A 19551-nucleotide genomic window follows, 5' to 3' on the forward strand; every position below is an offset into this window, starting at 1 on the left:
AGTATCTGGGCACCTAGTATGTGTCAGGCACTGAGCACAAAACAAGTAACTTGGACTCAGGCCGAGCCTGACGCTGTCTGTGTAAATACAGTCGCGGTATGAATTCAAGAAACGCCAAGTGACAGTTTTGAGCAATTATATAGGGAGATGGGACGGGCAGGCAGAGTTTCACTATTCAAGGGGAATTATACCAAAGATTCTAGACTACTGCTCTGGACTATCAGGAGAAGTTTGCATATTAATGCAGCCACAATGGGCCTATAAAAAATGTTACAGCACTTTCTGGCTGGAAGAAACAGATAATACTCATTTGTACGCGTACGTTAGGATTTCTCTCATCTGATTCTATCTGGATTAGTTAGAAGGGAGGGTAATCAGAAGAAATTATGATTCCGCACACAATTAATGCAACATTACCCAAGAATTACAAAGACTGTGTATGAATTCATTGATAATCAGCCAAAAAAAAAAAAAAAAGCCAACTCAAAACGATGGATTCACCAAACTGAACTGTGGTTGCCCCCAGCAGGAGAAAGGGGGGAGGGAAGGGTGTGTTTTCTTTACACCCTTAGAACTGTTTGAATTCTGACACAGGCATTTGTAAGTTTTCCAGTTTAAAAGAACTAAATACAGATTCGTCATGTGAGGAAGAAACTGTTCTGCGATCGCACGAGGTAAACACTGTGCACGCATGAGAACAACTGAATAGGAATATGAGAAAAGGCAGGAAGGAAGAGCAAAACAAAGTGGAACGGCCGGTTATGTGGTAGAATTCTGCATCTTTTTTGCTTTTTGTTCTTTCCTCAAACGGGATTATAATATTATTTGAAAAGTAACCTCTTAAAAATATTTTAAAATTTTAAATTTTAAATTCCAGGTATTGTACTGGCCTCTGAAAAACTGAAATGCCCAGAGTCTCACTCCACAGGTGAGCCTCATCTGGAGACCTGGGTCCCCCTTGGGAAGATCCTGGGAGCCAAGAAGGCGATCTCCACTTTGCTCAGCCCCCTGGAAGCCCTCAGGGACAGCCTCACTTTAAGGGGCCCCACGTGGTGGTGGTGGTGGCACCAGCCCTAGCTTGGCAGGCTTCAGGGCTGCACTCTCTGTTTTGTGGTGGAGACAATGAAGAGAAGGCTCTCACCGAGAAACGACCTCCTCCTCTCTTAACCCCTGAGGTCGACTCGCCTTAAACAACCATCGCTAGCAAACTGCAGGGGATTACAGAAGGTCCATGGCTCTGGGAAGAGTTGCTAAAGGAAAACCGTCGGTGTTTCCTCTGGCATAAATAGTGGTTTAGGAACACCTTCAATGGCCGGCTGTTTCCTATGACCAGTTGGAGTTACATTCTTGTGTTTCATCATTGTGTGGCAGCTGTGTTCGGAGTGTGGACACCATTCATTCATTCATTCATTCATTCATTCAGAAAACAGAAGTGTATTGAGCACATCTGTGCTGGGCACTGGGGGAAGACTGAGAGGCAAAAATAAGATGAGGTCCCTGACTGGGGGCACTCACCGTTGGGGGGATAGACACATAAATGCACAATTCAACCCGGATGTCACGTGCTATCATTGAGGAACCAACAGTGCTGTGGGAGCCAAAATACAAAATGGCTGGCTGGCCAGTGAGGGCAGGCTTCCAGGGACGTTTAGAAAGGTGCCCCAGCCTTACAGCGAGGAGGACCTACATCTGAACCCTAACTGGCCTCATGCTCCCTGTATGACCTTGTTGCTTTACCTTCTCCACAATTTTCTCAACTAAAAATGCGGATAATAACACTTGGCTTCGGGTGGTAAGATTAAGAATTCAATAGAATTGGTATATCTATGGACAAGCCTTTACACATAGTACACATGCCCTCAAAAGTAGCTATTCTCCTTCTCATTATTAGAAGTTAGGCAGAATATTACAGGTTGGATGAGAATTCACCAAGCCAGGGAGGGAGGAGCGCTTGGAGAAGGCTTGGAGGCCTGAAGGAACATGGGCTGTTCTCTGAAAGGAAAGAGGTCGGGTGTTTGGGAAAAGGAGGCAGATGAGGTTTGTACAAGAAGTAGGACCGGGGAGCAAAGAGCTGTGATTGCCAGATGACCAGATTTGATTTTATTCTGTGGGAACAGGGAGCCAGACCCCCAGTATTCACAGCCCTTACTTCTGAATCTTATTTCCTTCTGATTGGTTCATATTCCTTCCCTAGGGGAGACCAGCCCTTGTGCAGCGAACTTAGTCCTCAGGGGAGGTCAGTATCCTGCGAAGGCTCCCTCCCCTGACGGGCTGCTCTGCCACAAGGGGGCATTTCTGATGCTGGGCTGCAGAGGACAACGTCTGGGGTAGCATGGCTTCCAGCACAGGCATGTGCTGGTCCGTACTTACAGATGCAGTCTCTCTGGTTCTTGGCCAGCTCAAAGCCCGGCCTGCACTCACAGGCGACGCTGCCCCGCGGGGCCTCCTTGCAGATGTGACTACAGCCGTGATTCTGATTCATGCAGCTCAGACCCTCTGCAAAACAGCAGCACGCAGCCAGTGACCAGGCTGTGGGCACAATCCTGAGCCCCAGGGGCACTGCGAAGGGCTGGAGGGTGGGACCTGACTGCCGGGGTCTCCACCAGCCCCACATTTCAAGAGAACAGGTCGTTAAAATCCAGTCAGGTCAATTAACAGAGACAGGAAACATTTCCTCTGTCACCCAAGAGATACGATGTCTCAAGTCTCCTAAAGAGGAAGGAGCCTTCCTAATACTCGGAAAAGAAAGCGCCTGCCAGGGCTCTCCGGTGGGTCTGGAGCCACTGGAGTCTGCAGACCCCAGGAACCAGCACTTGGACCCTTACCTCCACCAGGTTGTTACCCATGCTGACCAAGGAGACAAAGAAAGAAGGAGAATCTCTCTAAGAAAATCTGCAGACAGATAAAGATAGCCAACTTTTTCACATACTCTTGAAGATGATTTTCTGAAAACATCAACCCTCTTCTCTCCCCCAACCAAATCCAAACCTTGGAGGTGACTGTGACTACTGTGTTTTGGCATCCGCACATGAACACCGGCCCAGGGGCCTCTCTTCTGTGACCGCTCTCAGTCCCTGGGGTGCCCCCAGCGGGCTCAGAGCACAGGAGCAACACAGCGGCAGAGGGAACCGAGAGCCCTCACGCGTGGGGTTTCCTTCGGCCGCTGCAAAATTCTCTCCAGGTAGACTATCATTTTCATTACGCTCCAATCTTGGGGTAACAGCGCGGGGAAGGGGGTTATTCCCCCGGCTGGTTTAACACGCCTTTAAATGACGGGGCTCATAACGGACTGTACGTCTGTGTGGTTTGCCGGAGTCCTAGGGACCCGCCACCTGCCAGCATCTGGAGGAGCTATCGCCACGCCCAAGAGCATTCTCGAGACCTCAGCTCGGCTCGCACCGCATTCCTGAGTACGTGCCCGTCTGACACTTCTTTCCATCTGCGCCATGACCATCTTGGAGAGTAGGTTTTTGTTCTCAGCTAACAAGGCACTCTCTAGCATGGGAAGTAGCGTTGTTTTAAACAGGAGTACAAGAAGTTTTCGTTCAACTTCTCTGGGATCCTACACTGCTCTGTACTGTGTCCCTAAAACCTTAGCCAAGTGGTTCTAATTAAGTCAAAAGTCACTTCCCTCCAATTCTCACCACAGAGCCGTGGATCTATGCTTCACTGAGATAGCTGTTTTAATACAAACAGATGTCATTCCGATCCCAAAAGACTGCGTAACAGTTAATACATCCCATACTCTCTTAAAACCAGTTTGTTTTTTATCTGACAGTTACAAGCTGCTTGAACTCCCGCACCCCATCTGCGGGGACGGTGCTGAGAGCCGTTCGCCCACGCCAAGGCTGCTGTCAATCAACACAGAACGGGGCTGGCACCCGAGCGGACTGAAGCTCTCTTGCAGCTCTGGCTGGTGATCTGCGGGAACGTTGTTTGCTCCCAACCCTGAGACGGCACAGGAGGTGAGAGCTGCCGCCGGAAGCAACGTTCTGTCCTCCTAGGAAGGCCGGGCAAGAATTCCATTTGTCCTTGGGTCAGCAGGGCATTTGGGATCACAGATGCCAGCAGCACCTAGAGCTGAACCACCGTGCCCCAGAAAGGGGAGCAGCAACACCTGCAAACCACAGCCTCCAAACAGGTCGGCTGCTGCCGCTTCTTCTCACTCTGTTTACGAGTCTGTGAAGACATTTGCAAAGTGACCTTTCCTGCCTCAGAGCAGCGGTTCATTTACCCAAGAAATATTTCATAAGAATTGACTGTTAAAAAAACCAAAAGCCTGACTGTGTGCCAGATGCCATGGGGATACACGAAACGTTGTCCCGTGATGTCCTATCACAGCAGAGTTAGACCTGAAGTTACCAGGAGATAACAGATGCTCAAATGGCTCTGGAAATGCTGGGAGCTCTTCAAAAGGTGCCCTGGAAGCTGTTCATAGTTCCCTGACTCAAAAAAAAGGCCACTGTGAGGGAGGCAGATGGGTCTAGTCCAAACTGGGAGGCCCCGCCATGGTTCTGGCTCCCCCTGCCCAAGAAATTGGGCTGGCAATCCATCCTGTTTAGGGTTCCTGGTTCACCAGGAGGGAGATAGCTCAAAACATTAGAAATATCTTACTGTGGTGGTGCCACTGAAGATTACTTCTGGAAACTGGAGAAAAATAGGCCTTGTGAGCAGAGTGAGAAACATTCTATAAAACACGGAAACAGGCCCTGCTGAGAGACAGCCCCTTCCTCACTACCCTGACACCTTCCCCCTACTCTGAAAAGGCAGTGGTGCAAACATCAAAAAATATTCTCAGAGCAGACAAAACCAAAGAGGAAAGCTCATTTTGAGAGCCTGAGCACCCATGAATAGGGACAAAGCCTGGCTGGGGCAGGATGTCTCTCTCCAGCCTACCGCCATTACATGGGTGAAAACACACAGTCTCTTTATCAGAGCTGTGGGGTCTCTAAGAATAAAAAAAAAAAAAATCAATAGCTTAAGCTTTCCCTCAGAATCATCTAGTATGATCCCCTGAATTGAAGGACATTTAGTAAATAATTATTAAAAAAACTTCAACACCAAAAAATACTAGCTTGCATATTACCTGCTGTTAACCAATTTTGGAGTATCAACAGGGGGTTCTAAAGTCCACTTTAATACAGTTTCTAAGGGTTTAATGTGCACATCAAGGAGGAAATCCTAAAGGAACACTGTTGTTTACAGACTGTTCTACTTGAAGAGTTTACACCGCGGGCTGCACGGGGTCTCAGTTACGGACCGCTATCATCTGCTGGCTCACGCTGCCGTGAATTCACCAAGAAATCAGGCTGCAACACCACAGAGAAATCAGAGAGCACTTCCAGACCACAACTCAAATTCTTGCGTTTTGGTTTTAGCTCCAGACAAGTACGTTCATTTTAAATACTCCTCAGGGAATCCAAGAATATCTGAATTGTAGAAAATTTAGAAAACACAGATTGCAGAAAGGAACTGCTTTTGTATTTACTTGTGTTATAGGAAGAGCCTGTGTCTGTAATCAGTCTGGAGGTCCTGTCGGAGGGGAGAGAAGGGCCGAGCCACTGCTTTGGAAGTGCAAGGGTAAGAGGTGATCTTAATAGCTGTGAACTGCTTTGGGAGTGGCTGGAATCCATACGGTGTTTGAGCAACGGCAATGGCCTGACCTACAGGTTTCCCACTTCTGTCCGTGCGCCTGTAGGGAAGGCCTAGTGACTTCCCAGAAGGCAGCTTTGAGCAACGAAAGAGGAGGTACCCTGAGATCGCTCTTACTGCTGGCTTCTTAGTCCTGCCTCATCCCAGATGCGAGGCTCACAGAAAAGTCCAGAGAACCCACCAGGAATGTGAAACCCAACTGCTATTCTGTCGAGGGCCATGCCTGCATGAGAGAAGAGATCTGCCTGATGAGAGCCAGTGCGTGCGTCTCTCCTGCGCTAACACTGAGAAGGAGCGGGCTCGGGGTGACAAGGCCCAGCAAACCCACTGGCCTGGGACCCTTCTTCTTAGCACCCAAGCAGCCATTTCCAGTCAGGTAGAAAGAAGGACCCATCATTCTTGGAAAATGAGGCAAAAATCATCTTCCACAAAGACACCCTTGAAAAGTCACAAGAGGGGCACCTGGGTGGTTCAGTCAGTGAATCATCTGCCTTTGACTCAGGTCAGGATCCCAGGGTCCTGGGACTGAGCCCTGCATCAGGCTTCCTGCTCAGGGGGGCGTCTGCTTCTCCCTCTCCCATGGCCCCTCCCCCTCTGCTTGTGCTCTTTCACTTTCTCTCTTTCTCAAATAAACTTTTAAAAAAAAGTCACAAGAACCATGATTCAACACGAAATCTACAAATGTATGATTAAATAGCAGAAGAACTTAAAATCGCCTCATTCTCTAGTTATGAGCATGAACAAGCAGCGCATGCCAAGAGGAGTTAACAGTCTACTGTTCAAAGCACTTCCCACGCAAACACGCACAGGCAACCTGGGGACAACACAGCCACCAAAATGTGGTCCTTTGGCTTAAGAAAGAGCAGAGAATGAAAAACCTGCCGTTTGGTTGAAGTGGCTGATTGGCCACATGCCTTAACGTCTCTCCCCCTGAGAATCCACTGAACTGAGAGAGAATAAAAGAGGTATAGACCCAAAGGAAAGAGCACAAGAGGGAGGCCATCTGAAGAGCTGTCTACAAATTTCTGGAGGAACGGTAAGCGGCGGCACGAGGAAACCACAGCATTGAAAGCCCACGTCTGGGGAGGGGGTCCCTCCGCGCTGGAACCCCAGGGGCTCAGAGTTCAGCCATGAGAGGCAGAGGCAAGGCCGGATCTGGGCCTGCGAGTCCCTCTGAGAAGGCCCAGCCCTTCCCTCCCCACCCGGCGCCCCGAGCAGGCTCGCGCTTGGCACTGTGGTTTGCGGCACCTTTTTTGGAAAACTTGGCAGATTGTCCATTACATTTCTCCGGAGACATCTAGTCAGGTTTGAAATGTTCTCTATTTAAAGATTAGAATCAGGAATGTGAGAGTTTGAAGAGACCTCAGAGCTCACCCAGCCCAACCCACTCATTGCGCCAGGTGAGGAAGCGGGGGCTAGAAGAGCTCGCCCAGGGTTACCCACTGGCGGGGTGTGGACTCATCCTCAGGCCTCCAGATTTTCCCATACTCCGTGCTTCCCCTCGAAAATCACTGAAGGGGGGGAGGTTCTCAGAGGCGGCGACCCTGCCCACCCCCTCCCACCGACCCCTACCCGCCCACAGCAGAGCCGAGGCACCTTCCAAGCGGTGAATGCACGTGTGCTGATTGTCACTCAGGAAAAATCCCTCCTTGCAGCGGCACTCGTAGCTCCCCATGACGTTGACACAGGTGTGCTGGCAGCCGCCATTGTTCTCCAGGCACTCGTCCACGTCTGGAGGGAGAGGAGGATTAGCCTTTGCTTGGGGACTCTTTCAAATGTCCACCCCTCCCGGCAGCTCAGGGACACCTGCTGAGCAGAGATGAGGTCCCTCTTCCTTCCCTGCCTCACAGCAGCTCTCAGAATTGAAGTCAGCAGGGACCCCTTAACCAGGCCTTCCACACGAACGCAAGATAATCAATTCAGTAACTACTCATTGAACACCTTCTCTTCCCAAACTATGGGCTAGAGGAGACAGTAAAACACAGAGAAGTAGGATCAAATTCTTCTGCTCTAGGAGCCTGCCCTTCAGCAGAGGGAAGGAGACAAACATCGGAGTAATTGTGAGATACAGTAAAAGGTGGTGTGAAGGAAAAAGAGGTCACCTGGTTGTGGGGTATCAGGATGGGTTTTATGGAAAAGCTGATGAAAGATGGGCCCTACAGGATGTCTTCAGTTCTAAACCAGAAGGGATTCTAGGCAAACGAATGGGCATGATCACAGTGCAGGTGCTCAGAGCACAGAGTCTGTTCAGATAAGGGTGGCCATGCAATTTGGCCGGAGCATACGTACATGCAGGGAAGTTACAGGAGATAAAGCTGGGAGGACCTCAAATACCGGGCAAAGAAGTTTGGCCTGGATTTGGGAGGCAGTTGGGAACCACTGTAGCAAGGGTGGCGTGGTCAGACCCTTGAGTTGGGAAGAAGGTGGTAGCCCAGGAAGGGTGGGGTACAAGGAAGAAGAAGAATGGAAAGCCTGGGAGTCTGGCTTCACACGTGTCAGCTGGGACTACTGGGGAATTGGACCTGGGGCCTGGCCATGGGGATGCCTAGGAAGGAAGAAATCGAAGAGGACCGTGGCAAGGTGCTGCAGGGTGGAAAACCACGTGGGCATTGGGTGGGGGTGCCGAGAAACATGAAGACCAGAGCCGGGTGGGGCAATGGGGCTGGAGATGTGGTCGGCCCCCACCACGGCAGGGAGGTGATGCCTGTGAGATGCGGGCCTTCAGGCCTTGGGCCAGTACGTGGTGGGAAACCTGAGTCTGGTGTTGTGAAGACACCTCTGACAGCCGTTTACTTGTGGTGGAAGAAGACGAGAAAGCTGGAGGCTGGAGTGGGAAGGGAGAGAAGGGCTGCAGAGAGCACAGGGCCAGAGGCAGAATTCAGGAGAACACCAGGGGCAGGAGGACGTAGAGGAGACAGCAGAAGCCCCAGAGCAGGAGCCATCAGAAAGACAGAAAGGGAGGGAGTCCTCCTCCGCCTATCTTCTGCCGCCCTCCGGGGTGGGGTTAAGGGACTTTCCTTCCACTGTGTTACATATTACTCTGTGAATGGCTCCATCAATACACTCACCATATCACGTTCTCAAAATCTCCCTTTTTAATTTGTATCTTTTGACCCCTCAAAACCTTTCACCTTTCCATCTCCACTGGACTGCAGACTCCTTGAGGACAGAGATTTTTGTTTTATTTAGCATGGCCTTGGAACTGCTGGTGCACATTATTCAATGCATGAACAAAAAAGCAGGAGAGCATAGCATCACCAGAGCCAAAGCAAAGGAAACTTCCAGAAAACCCTCAGACATGACAAAGCCTCAAGGAGAAGGCTAATATAAAAGCAATTTATTTTGGGGTGCCTGGGTGGCTCAGTCAGTTAAGCATCTGACTCTTGATCTTGGCTCAGGTCATGATCTCGGAGTTGCGGGATCGAGCCCCGCATCAGGCTCTGTGCTCAGCATGGAATCTGCTTGTCCCTCTCCCTTTGCCCCTCCCCCTGCTCGCTTATGCTCTTGCTCTCTCTCTCTCTCTCTTTCTCTCTCTAACAAAGAAATAAAATCTAAAAAAATTAAAAATAAAAATAAATAATAAAAGCAATTTACTTCTCCAGCCTGATTTCCCATGTGCCTAACACTAGCTTCTGGGCACAACCATAACAAGAAAATTCACATTTAAATATCTGTTATCTGGTTTCAAGCTTCAGATCTTACAGTCATGCATCCTCCCACACTACCAGGCAGATGTCTTTCTAAACAGATGGGACTCGAGCCATCCCCTCAAGCCGAACAAACTTGCCCTTCTCAATGCTAAAGGGTAAAGGGAGCACATTCCAAAGGACGAGCCGCGCCGGAACGCACCTGGCCAAGGTGTTCCATGATGAGCACTCATGGTGAGCAGGAGAGATCTGTCTCCCTGATCACCAGACCCCGGACCGGTTTTGAGTACAGGTGTGCTCCCCTCCGACCTGCCACCCACCCACCCTACATTTAACCTACTATTCCTTTCTCCAAAGCCATTAGAAATGTGCCATTGACATAGGTGAATTAATAAAAAAGTGTGTGTGTTCACATGCTCAAATAGGTCTTGCTGGCTTGCTGAGTTTCTCCAGACCAGAGGTGCTCACCCCTGGCTGCATGTTAGCACCCAGAAGCCTGGACCCCACTTCCGGAGACGCTGGCAGAACTCATCTTGGATGAGACCTCGGGAATGGGGTTATTTTAAACTTCTCGAATGATTCTAATGGGCAGCCAGAGTTGCAGAATTACTGCCACAACACCGAACAGCGAGGAAGCACGCCCAGACAACCAACGGACACTGAACTCAGGCAGGTGAGCTACACGGAAGAGCCGCATTTCGTTTTTCAGACTCACGGGCCTTCAGGATCTTGGAGCACTCTGGGTTTGGTGCCAGAGCTCAGTGGTATTTGTACTGTGTACATTCTGGCTAATAGATTTGTGGCTAATGTGGGGTGAGGGGCCGAGGAGAGGTCGGCGGTCAGCCCAGGGAACGCAAGAAAGTGCGGCTCTGAAACGTTTTGGCTCTGAGCTTCCCCGTCCAAAATGCTTCAGCCCGTTCGAGTCTAAATGGCACAGAAATCTGTCTCTGCCGGTCCTGCCCTTCTTACCACACCACCTCATTTTCCCACGGCTTCCTTTAAAGAACCCTTAGCCCCTTCAGATACTCTCAGTGGACACTCAGGACATTTCTGCTAGGCAGATCCTTGCTACCAAGGCCAGAAAGAGACCCCAAGGAGGGGAAATGGAGATGCTCTGCCGGAATATCTGTGTTAGCAGCCAAGGCAAGGAAAGACTTGGGGCCTCAGGATTTCTGAGCCGGCCTTGACTCGGAACCTCCCGACCCAAACCTGGCCCAGGTCCTTAAACCCTGAGTGGTTTGGCCTGATGCTCTTAGGAAGCTCACACGTTCCCCAGGCACAAATTGGGGTTTGAGCACAACTGTGATGACTGGATCTGCCATCAGGCATAAACTCCCCCAAATGCCACTTTTGGCAAATCAAAAGGAAATGTGAGATTCACCCCCAGAAAATGGTAAAAACAAAACTCCCAAAACATACTGCATGCTAAATAATGAATCACGGAACATTGCATCAAAAACTGGGGATGGACTGTATGGTGACTAATATAACAAAATAAAAATTATTAAAAAAAACCCAAAAGCATACTGCATGCTTTCCCAAAAAAGTGACTTTGTTTTGTTTTGTTTGTTTGTTTAGTTTTTAATTAATCTCAATTGACTGCTGTTGTCAAGATTGGCTCTCTAGTGTCTTTTTGTGGTCCTGACTGCCCTAGGCAGTCTGCAAAGGGGTTAGTGAGCCCTCAGCCCTCAATCAAATCTTCCTGACAGTTGCAGGCTTGCAAGGCCAAGTGTTCTGACCCAAAGATTAACATCTTACACAGGGCACCAGCAGGAAGGGCCGGAATCTATATCAGGATGGGGTACCAGGGGACACTGAAATGGGATAAATGTCATACAAGGGTTGATTCCCAGATGAAAAGTCTCTCCTTCTCCACCACTCAAAAAAATGAGTTCTGTCAGTGCTTATCTAGTGACTTTTATGCTGAACTCAAAGCATTTAATCAGCCATTCCCCCTGTACCATAGTGGGGCAGGTCCTGGCTCAAGTTACTCCTTGGTCAGCCAAGCCGACCTCAGCAGGTTAACCACACAAAGTGTCGTCAGTGTCAAAGGACCCTGATGCCATCTGTCTCCCAGGATGTCCTTCTGTACAACTGATAGCGCCGGCCTTAAAACGCAAACAGACCACGAGTACCTGTCTGCCAGGTGTGCTGTATCCTCTAAGACTATTCAACACTCAGCCCACCTGGCCCCATCCAAATGCTTGCTGTTTCTGAATTCTGATTTATTCCTGGCATAAGCAACCAACATAAATAACGCTCTCTGCAGTCCCTAACTCAGGGACTGAAACTCCAACAGGTGTTCCTGTTGTGTGGAGTAATACGAGGATGTTAATGGAACGTTTCTGTTTGAACTTCTCTGTCTCTCAAGCAAAAAGGGGGTAGGTTTACCTGACTGAGATCCAATCACACATTTGGAATTTTCAGAATAAGTAGTTTTACCTAATTCTAGGATAGAGATACTTACGACATTAAAGAAATGGTTCTAAGTCTTTCAACTCAAGACCAAAGATCTTAAAGGGGACAAGCCAATGCTAGAAATAAGTAATAACAATGATGTCTGTCTCTTTAGACTAATGGAGAATTTATATCATGAATGATTACATAAACACTGAAATACTTTACCTGGTTTTCTGCAGGGAGTGTGATTTCTAGGAGGCCAGAAGACACAAGTCTCTGATCCCCTTTTTGTTTTAATGCGTATGTTTTCATCAAAGGAAACAAAAGGGTGGGGCACCAGAGGGTAAGTAAAGGAGCACTGCCACTTCCAACTGTTTTCCTTACCAAGACAATTATGACCATCATGAGCCAACTTGAAGCCATCAAAACAAGTGCAGCGATAATTGCCCGGAATATTCAAACAGTCATGGACACAGCCTCCGTTGAGTTCATTTTCACATTCATCAATGTCTGAGGAATAAAACAGAAGTCAGCCAGACAGGGACCACTTCTTTAGGATGGAGATACGCGTATTTACCTCCTAACCAGCCATCCCACGTCTAGGAGTCTAGCCTGAAGCCACATCTCCAACAACAGGGAAAACAATATGCACAAGGTTTTCACTGCAGTATTGTTTGTAATCACAAAATACTAGACACGACCTAAATGCCCACACATAGGAAAGTAGTTGAAAACTATGGCACATTTATTCAATGAAGTACTATATAGCTGTTGAGAGGGAAGAAAATGAGAAAGATCTCTAGGAACTGATTTGAGGTGATTTCTAGGATATACTACTAAGTTAAATCAAAATGCAAAAGAGTATGTGTAGTTTATTATCATGTAAAAAAAAATCAGGGAATACGAAAAATACACACATTCCAGCATGCTTTTTGGCAGAACTTGATAAGCTTATCCTAAAATGTATACAGAAATGCAAAAGACTCAGAAGAACCAAAATGATATTGAAAAAGTAGAACCTTCCTTTGATTTGGAGGACTTTCACTTACCAAAAAGCTACAGTTATCAAGACAGTGTGGTACAGGCACAAAGAAAAACATACAGATCAGTGGAACGGGATAGAGAGTCCAGAAAGAAACCATTATATTTATGGTCAGCTGATTGTAGACAAGAGTGCCAAGGCAATTTATTGGGAGAAATGATAGTCATTTCAACAAATGGTGCTGAGACAACTGAATATCTCTATGCAAAAAGATGAATTTAGACCCTCAACTCACACCTACACAAAAATCAACTCAAAATGGATCAGGGTCCTAAATGTAAGAGCTAAAACTATGAAACTTTAAAGAGAAAACATAAAGCTTTTATGAGAAAAATCTGAGAAGTTGGGTGAGGTAAAGATTTCTTAGATACAAGACCAAACACATAATTCGTAAATTTTTAAATGAATAAATTAGACTTTATAAAAATTTAAAACTTTTAAACTTTTAAGGGACACCTGGGAGGCTCAGTCAGTTAAGTGTCTGCCTTTGGCTCCGGTCATGATCCCAGGGTCCTGGGTTTGAGTCCCACATGGGGCTCCTTGCTCAGCGGGGAACGTGATTCTCCCTCTGCCTGCCACTGCCTCCCCCCCCTCAGCTTGTGTGTGCTCTCTCTCTGTTTCTCTGACAGCTAAATAAATTAAATCTTAAAATACACACACACACTAAATAAATAAATAAATAAATAAATAAATAAATAAATAAAATGAAGACAAGCCACAGATTGGGTGGAAAATATTTGCAAATCACAGACCTCATAAAGGATTTACAAAGAACTCTCACAACAATAATAAGACAAACAACCCAATTTCAGAATGGGCAAACGATTTGAATAGACATTTCACCAAAGATGGTATAGAAACGGATAATAAGCATATGAAAAGATGGTCAACATCATTAGTTATTACAGGAATTCATATTAAAACCCACAATGAGATACCATTTCACACCTAGTAGACCAGTTTTGATAAAAAAAAAAAAAAAAGACAATAACAAATGTTGAGGAGGATGTGGAGAAATGGGAACCTTCGTACATTGCTGATGGTAATGGAAGACTGCATAGCCATTTTGGAAACAGTGTAGCAGTTTCTTAAAAGGTTAAACATAAATTTCCCATGCAATCTAGAAATTTCTATATACTTCTAGGTATACATCCAAGAGAAATGAAAATTTATGTCCACACAAAGACTTGCAGGTAAATGTTCATAGCAACATTATTTATGATAGCCCAAAAGTAGAAACAACCCACCTATCCATCAACTGGTGAATGGATAAAACAAATATGGTATATCCATACAATAGAATACTAGTCAACAATAAAAAGGAATAAAATGCCAGTACAGGCTACAACATGGATGAACCTCAAAAACATGCTAGGGGAAGGAAGTCAAAAGCGAAAGACCACATATTGTTTGATTCTATTTGTATGAAATATGCAGAAAAGGCAAATCTGTAGAGACAGGCTGTAGACTAGTGGTTGTCCAGAGCTGGGGCCAGGCTGGGAATAAGGGATCTTACTGAGCCGAGGAAAATGTTTGAAACTATATTATGTGATAGCTGTACAACTCAGCTAATTAACTCAAAATCATTCATTTGTATATTTACGTTGAATTGGTGGATTTTATATTATAAAAATTACAAAGCACTTAAGTAGTTAAAAAGAAAATACACATTTATCAGGGCACCTGGGTGGCTCAGTCAGTTAACCGTCTTCACCTCTTGATTTCAGCTCAGTCACAACCTCAGGGTCATGAGATGAAGTCCCGCGTCAGGCTCCACACCGAGAGTGGAGCCTGCTTACGAGTCTGTTTCTTCCTTTCCCACTGCTCTCCCCCCACCCCAACTCACACTTGTTCTCTCTCTCTCTCTCTCACTCATTCTTGCTCCTAAAAAAAAAAAGGAAGAAAAGAAAATATACATTTATCTGCAAAAAAATCTAGGAAGCAGAAAGGGTAGACCTAGTTTATCCTCTAGACGCTAGAGAGACTGGTGATTCATGGCGTAAGGGAAGAGGATGAACAGGAGGGATGAGGAACAGGAATACGGAGAGGGAGTTACAGTTCTCTGGGTGTGCCATTTTGTATAGTTCTGCTCTCAGAACCATAGTGACATATGCATGAATACATACATACATAAAGACATAAACATGTACTCATGTACATACATGGTATCAAACAGTATACAGAGGTGGGGACACAAAGAGAAACGAATGAACTTAGCTGTGTACCACACTGAAGGAAATGTGGAAGAAAAGTACCAGCCAAGTAACTCTGAAAAACATCTTGACTGAACGTTGTAAAGCTAAAAATAAAAAGAGCTGTATACAGATACTGTACTCTAATTAGTAAATCTGTTTTACTTGCAAGGCCTTGGAATAGTAGTTTTGTAAATTATTTATGTTTATACTTGGATTGAACAAACAGATAATTAACTATATTGCAGATAATGGAGCCACCTCTCTCACTGTTGGAGAAAGAAGTTATGAATAAGCAAAAAGGGAGATGGAGTAAATCTTGTGGCATTGCTTTGGAATCCAAAGCATCAGTGTAAGTCATTGCTTTTAATATATATGCAAATGGATATATATAAGGAATATAGATAAGTGTGTATGTGTGGGTTAGGATACATACATATATTTCCTAGATCTGTGCACTGAGAGAGCCTAGGAGCAATGACATCCCAGTAACAATGAGAACACCAAGCATCCAGATCTTGGTTTCTATGTACCGTTTTCCAATAAAAGGAACCAGCACTCCTTGGAGAAGTGCTTGGGTTCTAGGGCTGGGGAAGGGAAAATCCAAGATGCGTCTGTGGCATCTTATGGTACCAGAAAACTAGGAATTTCTCAAAAAAGGATGAGAGCATGTCAAAAGGACACGGAAACAATGTGAAGGAGTTCCCAATGGCTTAAATTGGAATAATTTGAGCCCAAAATATACTATTATACATATAATTAAATACCCATGAGTCCATACTGGCATGAATACATAATTCGATGCATAAAATAGCAGGGGAGAAGCAAAAGATCTTCCTTACAGAAGAATCTCAGTTAACAGATGTATAAGGAACGAAGGAAATACAAAATTACCAGTTATTACATCATAGCAATAACTGTTGCAGGCAAAATCCACAGTTGGATGCTAAAATCAGTGGGCAAAGACTTGAGAAGAAACAGGATATTAGCATAGACTGAAAGTTCCTGCCCTAAGATGTGTGTTTATTACGAAAGGAAAAAAATAGTAACTTTGCAGTGGAGAAACCCACGATGTACCATCTTACCCAGGTGATCAAGGTTAATGTTGCCAGTAATGGGACATATTAACATCCTGTACCCCCTCCCGCAAGCCCCGCACGGGCTGTGCTAAAAAGCACGCAGCAGCACTTCTGTAGCAGCCTTGCCAAAAGCTTTGCTTTTTGTATCACTACAATGCATAATCTTCACTTTATTGTGAGAAAACAGGGACGTTCTCTTATTAGGTCAATCCCCACCATATCAATTCCTATCATGAAAAAACATAAGGTGAACAAAAGAACTGAGTGGTACCATCCAAGTGTTGAAGTCCCGAAACACTCGGAAAGACAAGAACTACCAAGATTGGAAGAGACAAAGGAGGCACAACAATTGATGTCCTGTGGGCCTCTGCATTGGAATGGCCTGGGGGGGGGGGGGAGTGTTGGGAAAAACTGGTGAAATCTGAACAAGGTCTATAATTTAGTTCGGAGTACTGTGCCGACGTTAATTTCCTGGTTTTGATATCGTACTATAGTTATATAAGTTGTTAACATCCAGGTAAGATAAGCATAGGGCGTATGTGAATTCTGCACTACTTTTGCAACTTTCATGAAATTTAAAATCATTCCAAAATAAAGTGTATTTTTTTTAAAAAAACCGCTTCTCAATACAAAGGCCAAGTTCAGATTCATCCTTGTTAAATGTGATTCAGTTCCCTAGACTGAGATGTAAGAACCATACAATGAACACCGACCACTGAAACGCCCCATCCCCAAAGTCTGGGACATAAATGAAGTCCATTAAAATAAAACTTCATTTCTTCAAAGCCACTTTGGAATCATACGATTTTCAAAATACTTATTCAGGGCCGTATTTTCATTTCTCCAACATTTTGGCAGAAGAAACTATGGAGGATAAAGTTCCGGTCACTCTGGACAAACCCAGTTCCCATCCTTGTTCTTAAACAGCAGCAGTGAAGCTGACAATCAACACCACAGAAACGATCGCAGGGGTTGGACCCAAGAGGTTTAAACCAGTAAGCCAAGGAACACACAGAAAAGAGTTACATCTTCAAATATCTACGTCTTTGAATCCTTGCAATCTTCATTTTCTCTTTTCCTTTTTGGAAGAAAGCTGCTTCTTCTCAACTCTCACACCAAGAAATCTGAACTAAACAAGGACATCATTACTCACTAGCTTTATAGGTATTCGAAAGTATTACAAGTATGTAAAAGATCGTATCTCTCTGGAGTTTTAGTTTTAAATGACACTACAAAGAACAAATGGTCCCTGTTAACAGAGATTACCTGTGGATAAAGGAATAAGAGGGTCTTTAATTTTCTATTTCATACATTTTCTGTACTGTTTGACTTTTTATAACAATATATATTATTATTTTAAGGTCAATTTAAATATATAAAAGCAACACCAATCATTAGTTATTTTAAACTAAACAGTAGACTTTTGAACAATAAACTGTCACTGATTCCATTTCATGTGTCGTATGTCAAGCCCAACAGCTAAGAATAAGGAAATTCTTGCCGCCTGTCGTTCTACATCATTTGCTAATCGTGTGTACTTTATCTCAAAGAAACCATGGCACAGCTTCTGCCCCCCCCCCAGACAGTATACAGTGACTAGAAAACCAGTGAAAAGGTAAACAGTTTTTTCCCCAAGCAGGGTACGAACGTATGTGAGCTCCAGTTCTGTAAGTAGAATATTTAATACAGTGAGGATGTGGTGTAGAGGAATCGGCAGAGAGATGCTTCAGGGAGAGACAGCCTTTTGACCCCCCCCCCCCCCCGCCCCATGTAAGACAGAGAGAGAGAGATGGCTGCCTGTCTCTGGGAGAACATGATCTTAGAGAAACACAAGGCTGTAAGGATGGACTACCAACTCCATTTGCTATGAACCTGACCAGGAGAATGCCTCCTCTGACAGGAGAAGCTAGTTTGGCTCCTCATGCACAAAGAAAAACATAAATATCAGAATTTCTCGCCCACCAAAGAAGGACACCAGGAGGCTGAGTGGAATACAAGAGATATGGGTCCAGGGACAGAGCTAGGGTGGACATCTGACTTTCTTCAACCTGCAGGTTAGCTGTGTGATTATGGCCCCAAGTCCCCTTCCCAATTCCCCCGGGCCTCAGTGTCTCACATCTGAGGAAGGGGAATGGCTCAGAGCCCCCTGAAAGAGAAGAGCCCTGCCAGCTTCAACATGCCACGATTCCACCCCCAGGAATAGCCTCCTCCCATGAGTGCCCGGTCTCTGGCCAGTTCTGAATTTCGGAGTTCATGACACTGGCTCAGAACACAAGATGGCAGAGTCCAGACTTGAGGCTCAAAGATCTAGAACTCTAAGGGCTTAAAATATCCCTCTGCACACCTTTCTGGGGTGAGCACGCAGCTCCAAATGAGGCAGGCCCTTGGTATAGCTCTAAAGCCTGGGAGGTCACAATGCCTAACAGCCCAAAGCCATGAACGAGATGGAGCCTCCAGAGCCCGCAAGGGAGGGCCGGACTTCTTCACTCAGACTCGCGGGCAAGGGTGTAAACCGCCACAGGGAGGGGCAGGATCAGCCCTTCTCTGGTAGGCATGCCTCTCCTGATCAATATGGCTGTTGACTTTCTGCCCCCAAACGGAGTGGGACCAAAAACACTAAGGCACCTCTTTTCCTTTTCACAAGCTAGACAAGACAACATTTTGGAACCACAAAAACTCTACAATCAGCTCTAGGGAAGACCTGATGTTCCCAGTGCTCTAAGGGTCTGAAATGTATTTCAGAAGGTGGGTCGTATGACCTGGGGGCAGTGGAGGAGCACTTTTACCAACACGAGTGGCCACTACAAGAGCCGAGGGGGCGGGCAGCTTCCCCGGCTGGCCCACTTGCCACTGGTCCCCAAGTCACTTACCCTCACACTGCCTGCCCTCCCCTTGGAAGCCAGGCTTGCAGGAGCACTTGTAGGAGGCGAGTGTGTTCTGACAGAGGGCATTGGTGTGGCAGTCATCTAGCCCTTGGGTGCACTCGTCCACATCTGCAAAAGAGCAGAGCGAGCTCCTGGTGCAGTGCCCCAAACCCTTGGTGATCTGGCCTCGGCCCTCCTCTAGCTTCACCTCCCACCAGCCCACCCACTTCGCTCTGCTGCTAAACTCCTCAGGAGCCCCCGGGAGGAAGCACCCACTCCCGGGCTCCCGTCTCCAGGCACAGCCCGCTCCCTGTCACCAGACTACTTGCCCACACACCCTTCCCACTCGCCTGCAAGACTCCGCTCCAATCTACCTTCTCCGGGAAGCCTACCGGGACCCCCAGTGCAGGTGGTGTCCCGCACAACCCGCGGCCATATTGATCTCCTCGCACAGCACGCATCACGCAGGGTTGTCACTGTTGCCCTGCGGCCCTCCCCTCTACGCGGTGCCTTGACTACAGACCGTGGCCGCGATGCCCAGCACAGCGCCTGGCACGTGAGCAGGCAGCAATAAGTGCCTGGTGAAGGGAAAGACCAGGCTGGCAAAAACAAAACAAAACGAACAAACCCAAACCTTAAAACCAGGCGGTGTCCGCTTTCTCAGGGTTGGGGTGC

The 19551-nt window shown here is 46.6% G+C and overlaps 1 protein-coding gene across 1 annotated transcript in view; it reads right to left on the bottom strand.

Moving 5' to 3' along the window:
* The window catches only part of SCUBE2 (signal peptide, CUB domain and EGF like domain containing 2), a 65412-nt gene extending 46100 nt beyond the window's left edge, over positions 1–19312 (bottom strand). Inside the window, exons 1-5 of the mRNA XM_040631316.1 lie at positions 19269–19312; positions 18883–19166; positions 12084–12209; positions 7249–7383; positions 2371–2496 (exon numbers count right to left, since the gene is read on the bottom strand). Coding sequence (XP_040487250.1) covers positions 2371–2496; positions 7249–7383; positions 12084–12209; positions 18883–19166; positions 19269–19312 — 715 coding nt within the window. The remainder of the gene's footprint in view (positions 1–2370; positions 2497–7248; positions 7384–12083; positions 12210–18882; positions 19167–19268) is intronic.
* Between the last annotated feature and the right edge of the window lie 239 nt (positions 19313–19551).

The sequence above is a fragment of the Ursus maritimus genome, unplaced genomic scaffold (assembly GCF_017311325.1).
Source record: "Ursus maritimus isolate PB19 unplaced genomic scaffold, ASM1731132v1 scaffold_16, whole genome shotgun sequence".
Lineage (NCBI taxonomy): Eukaryota > Metazoa > Chordata > Mammalia > Carnivora > Ursidae > Ursus > Ursus maritimus.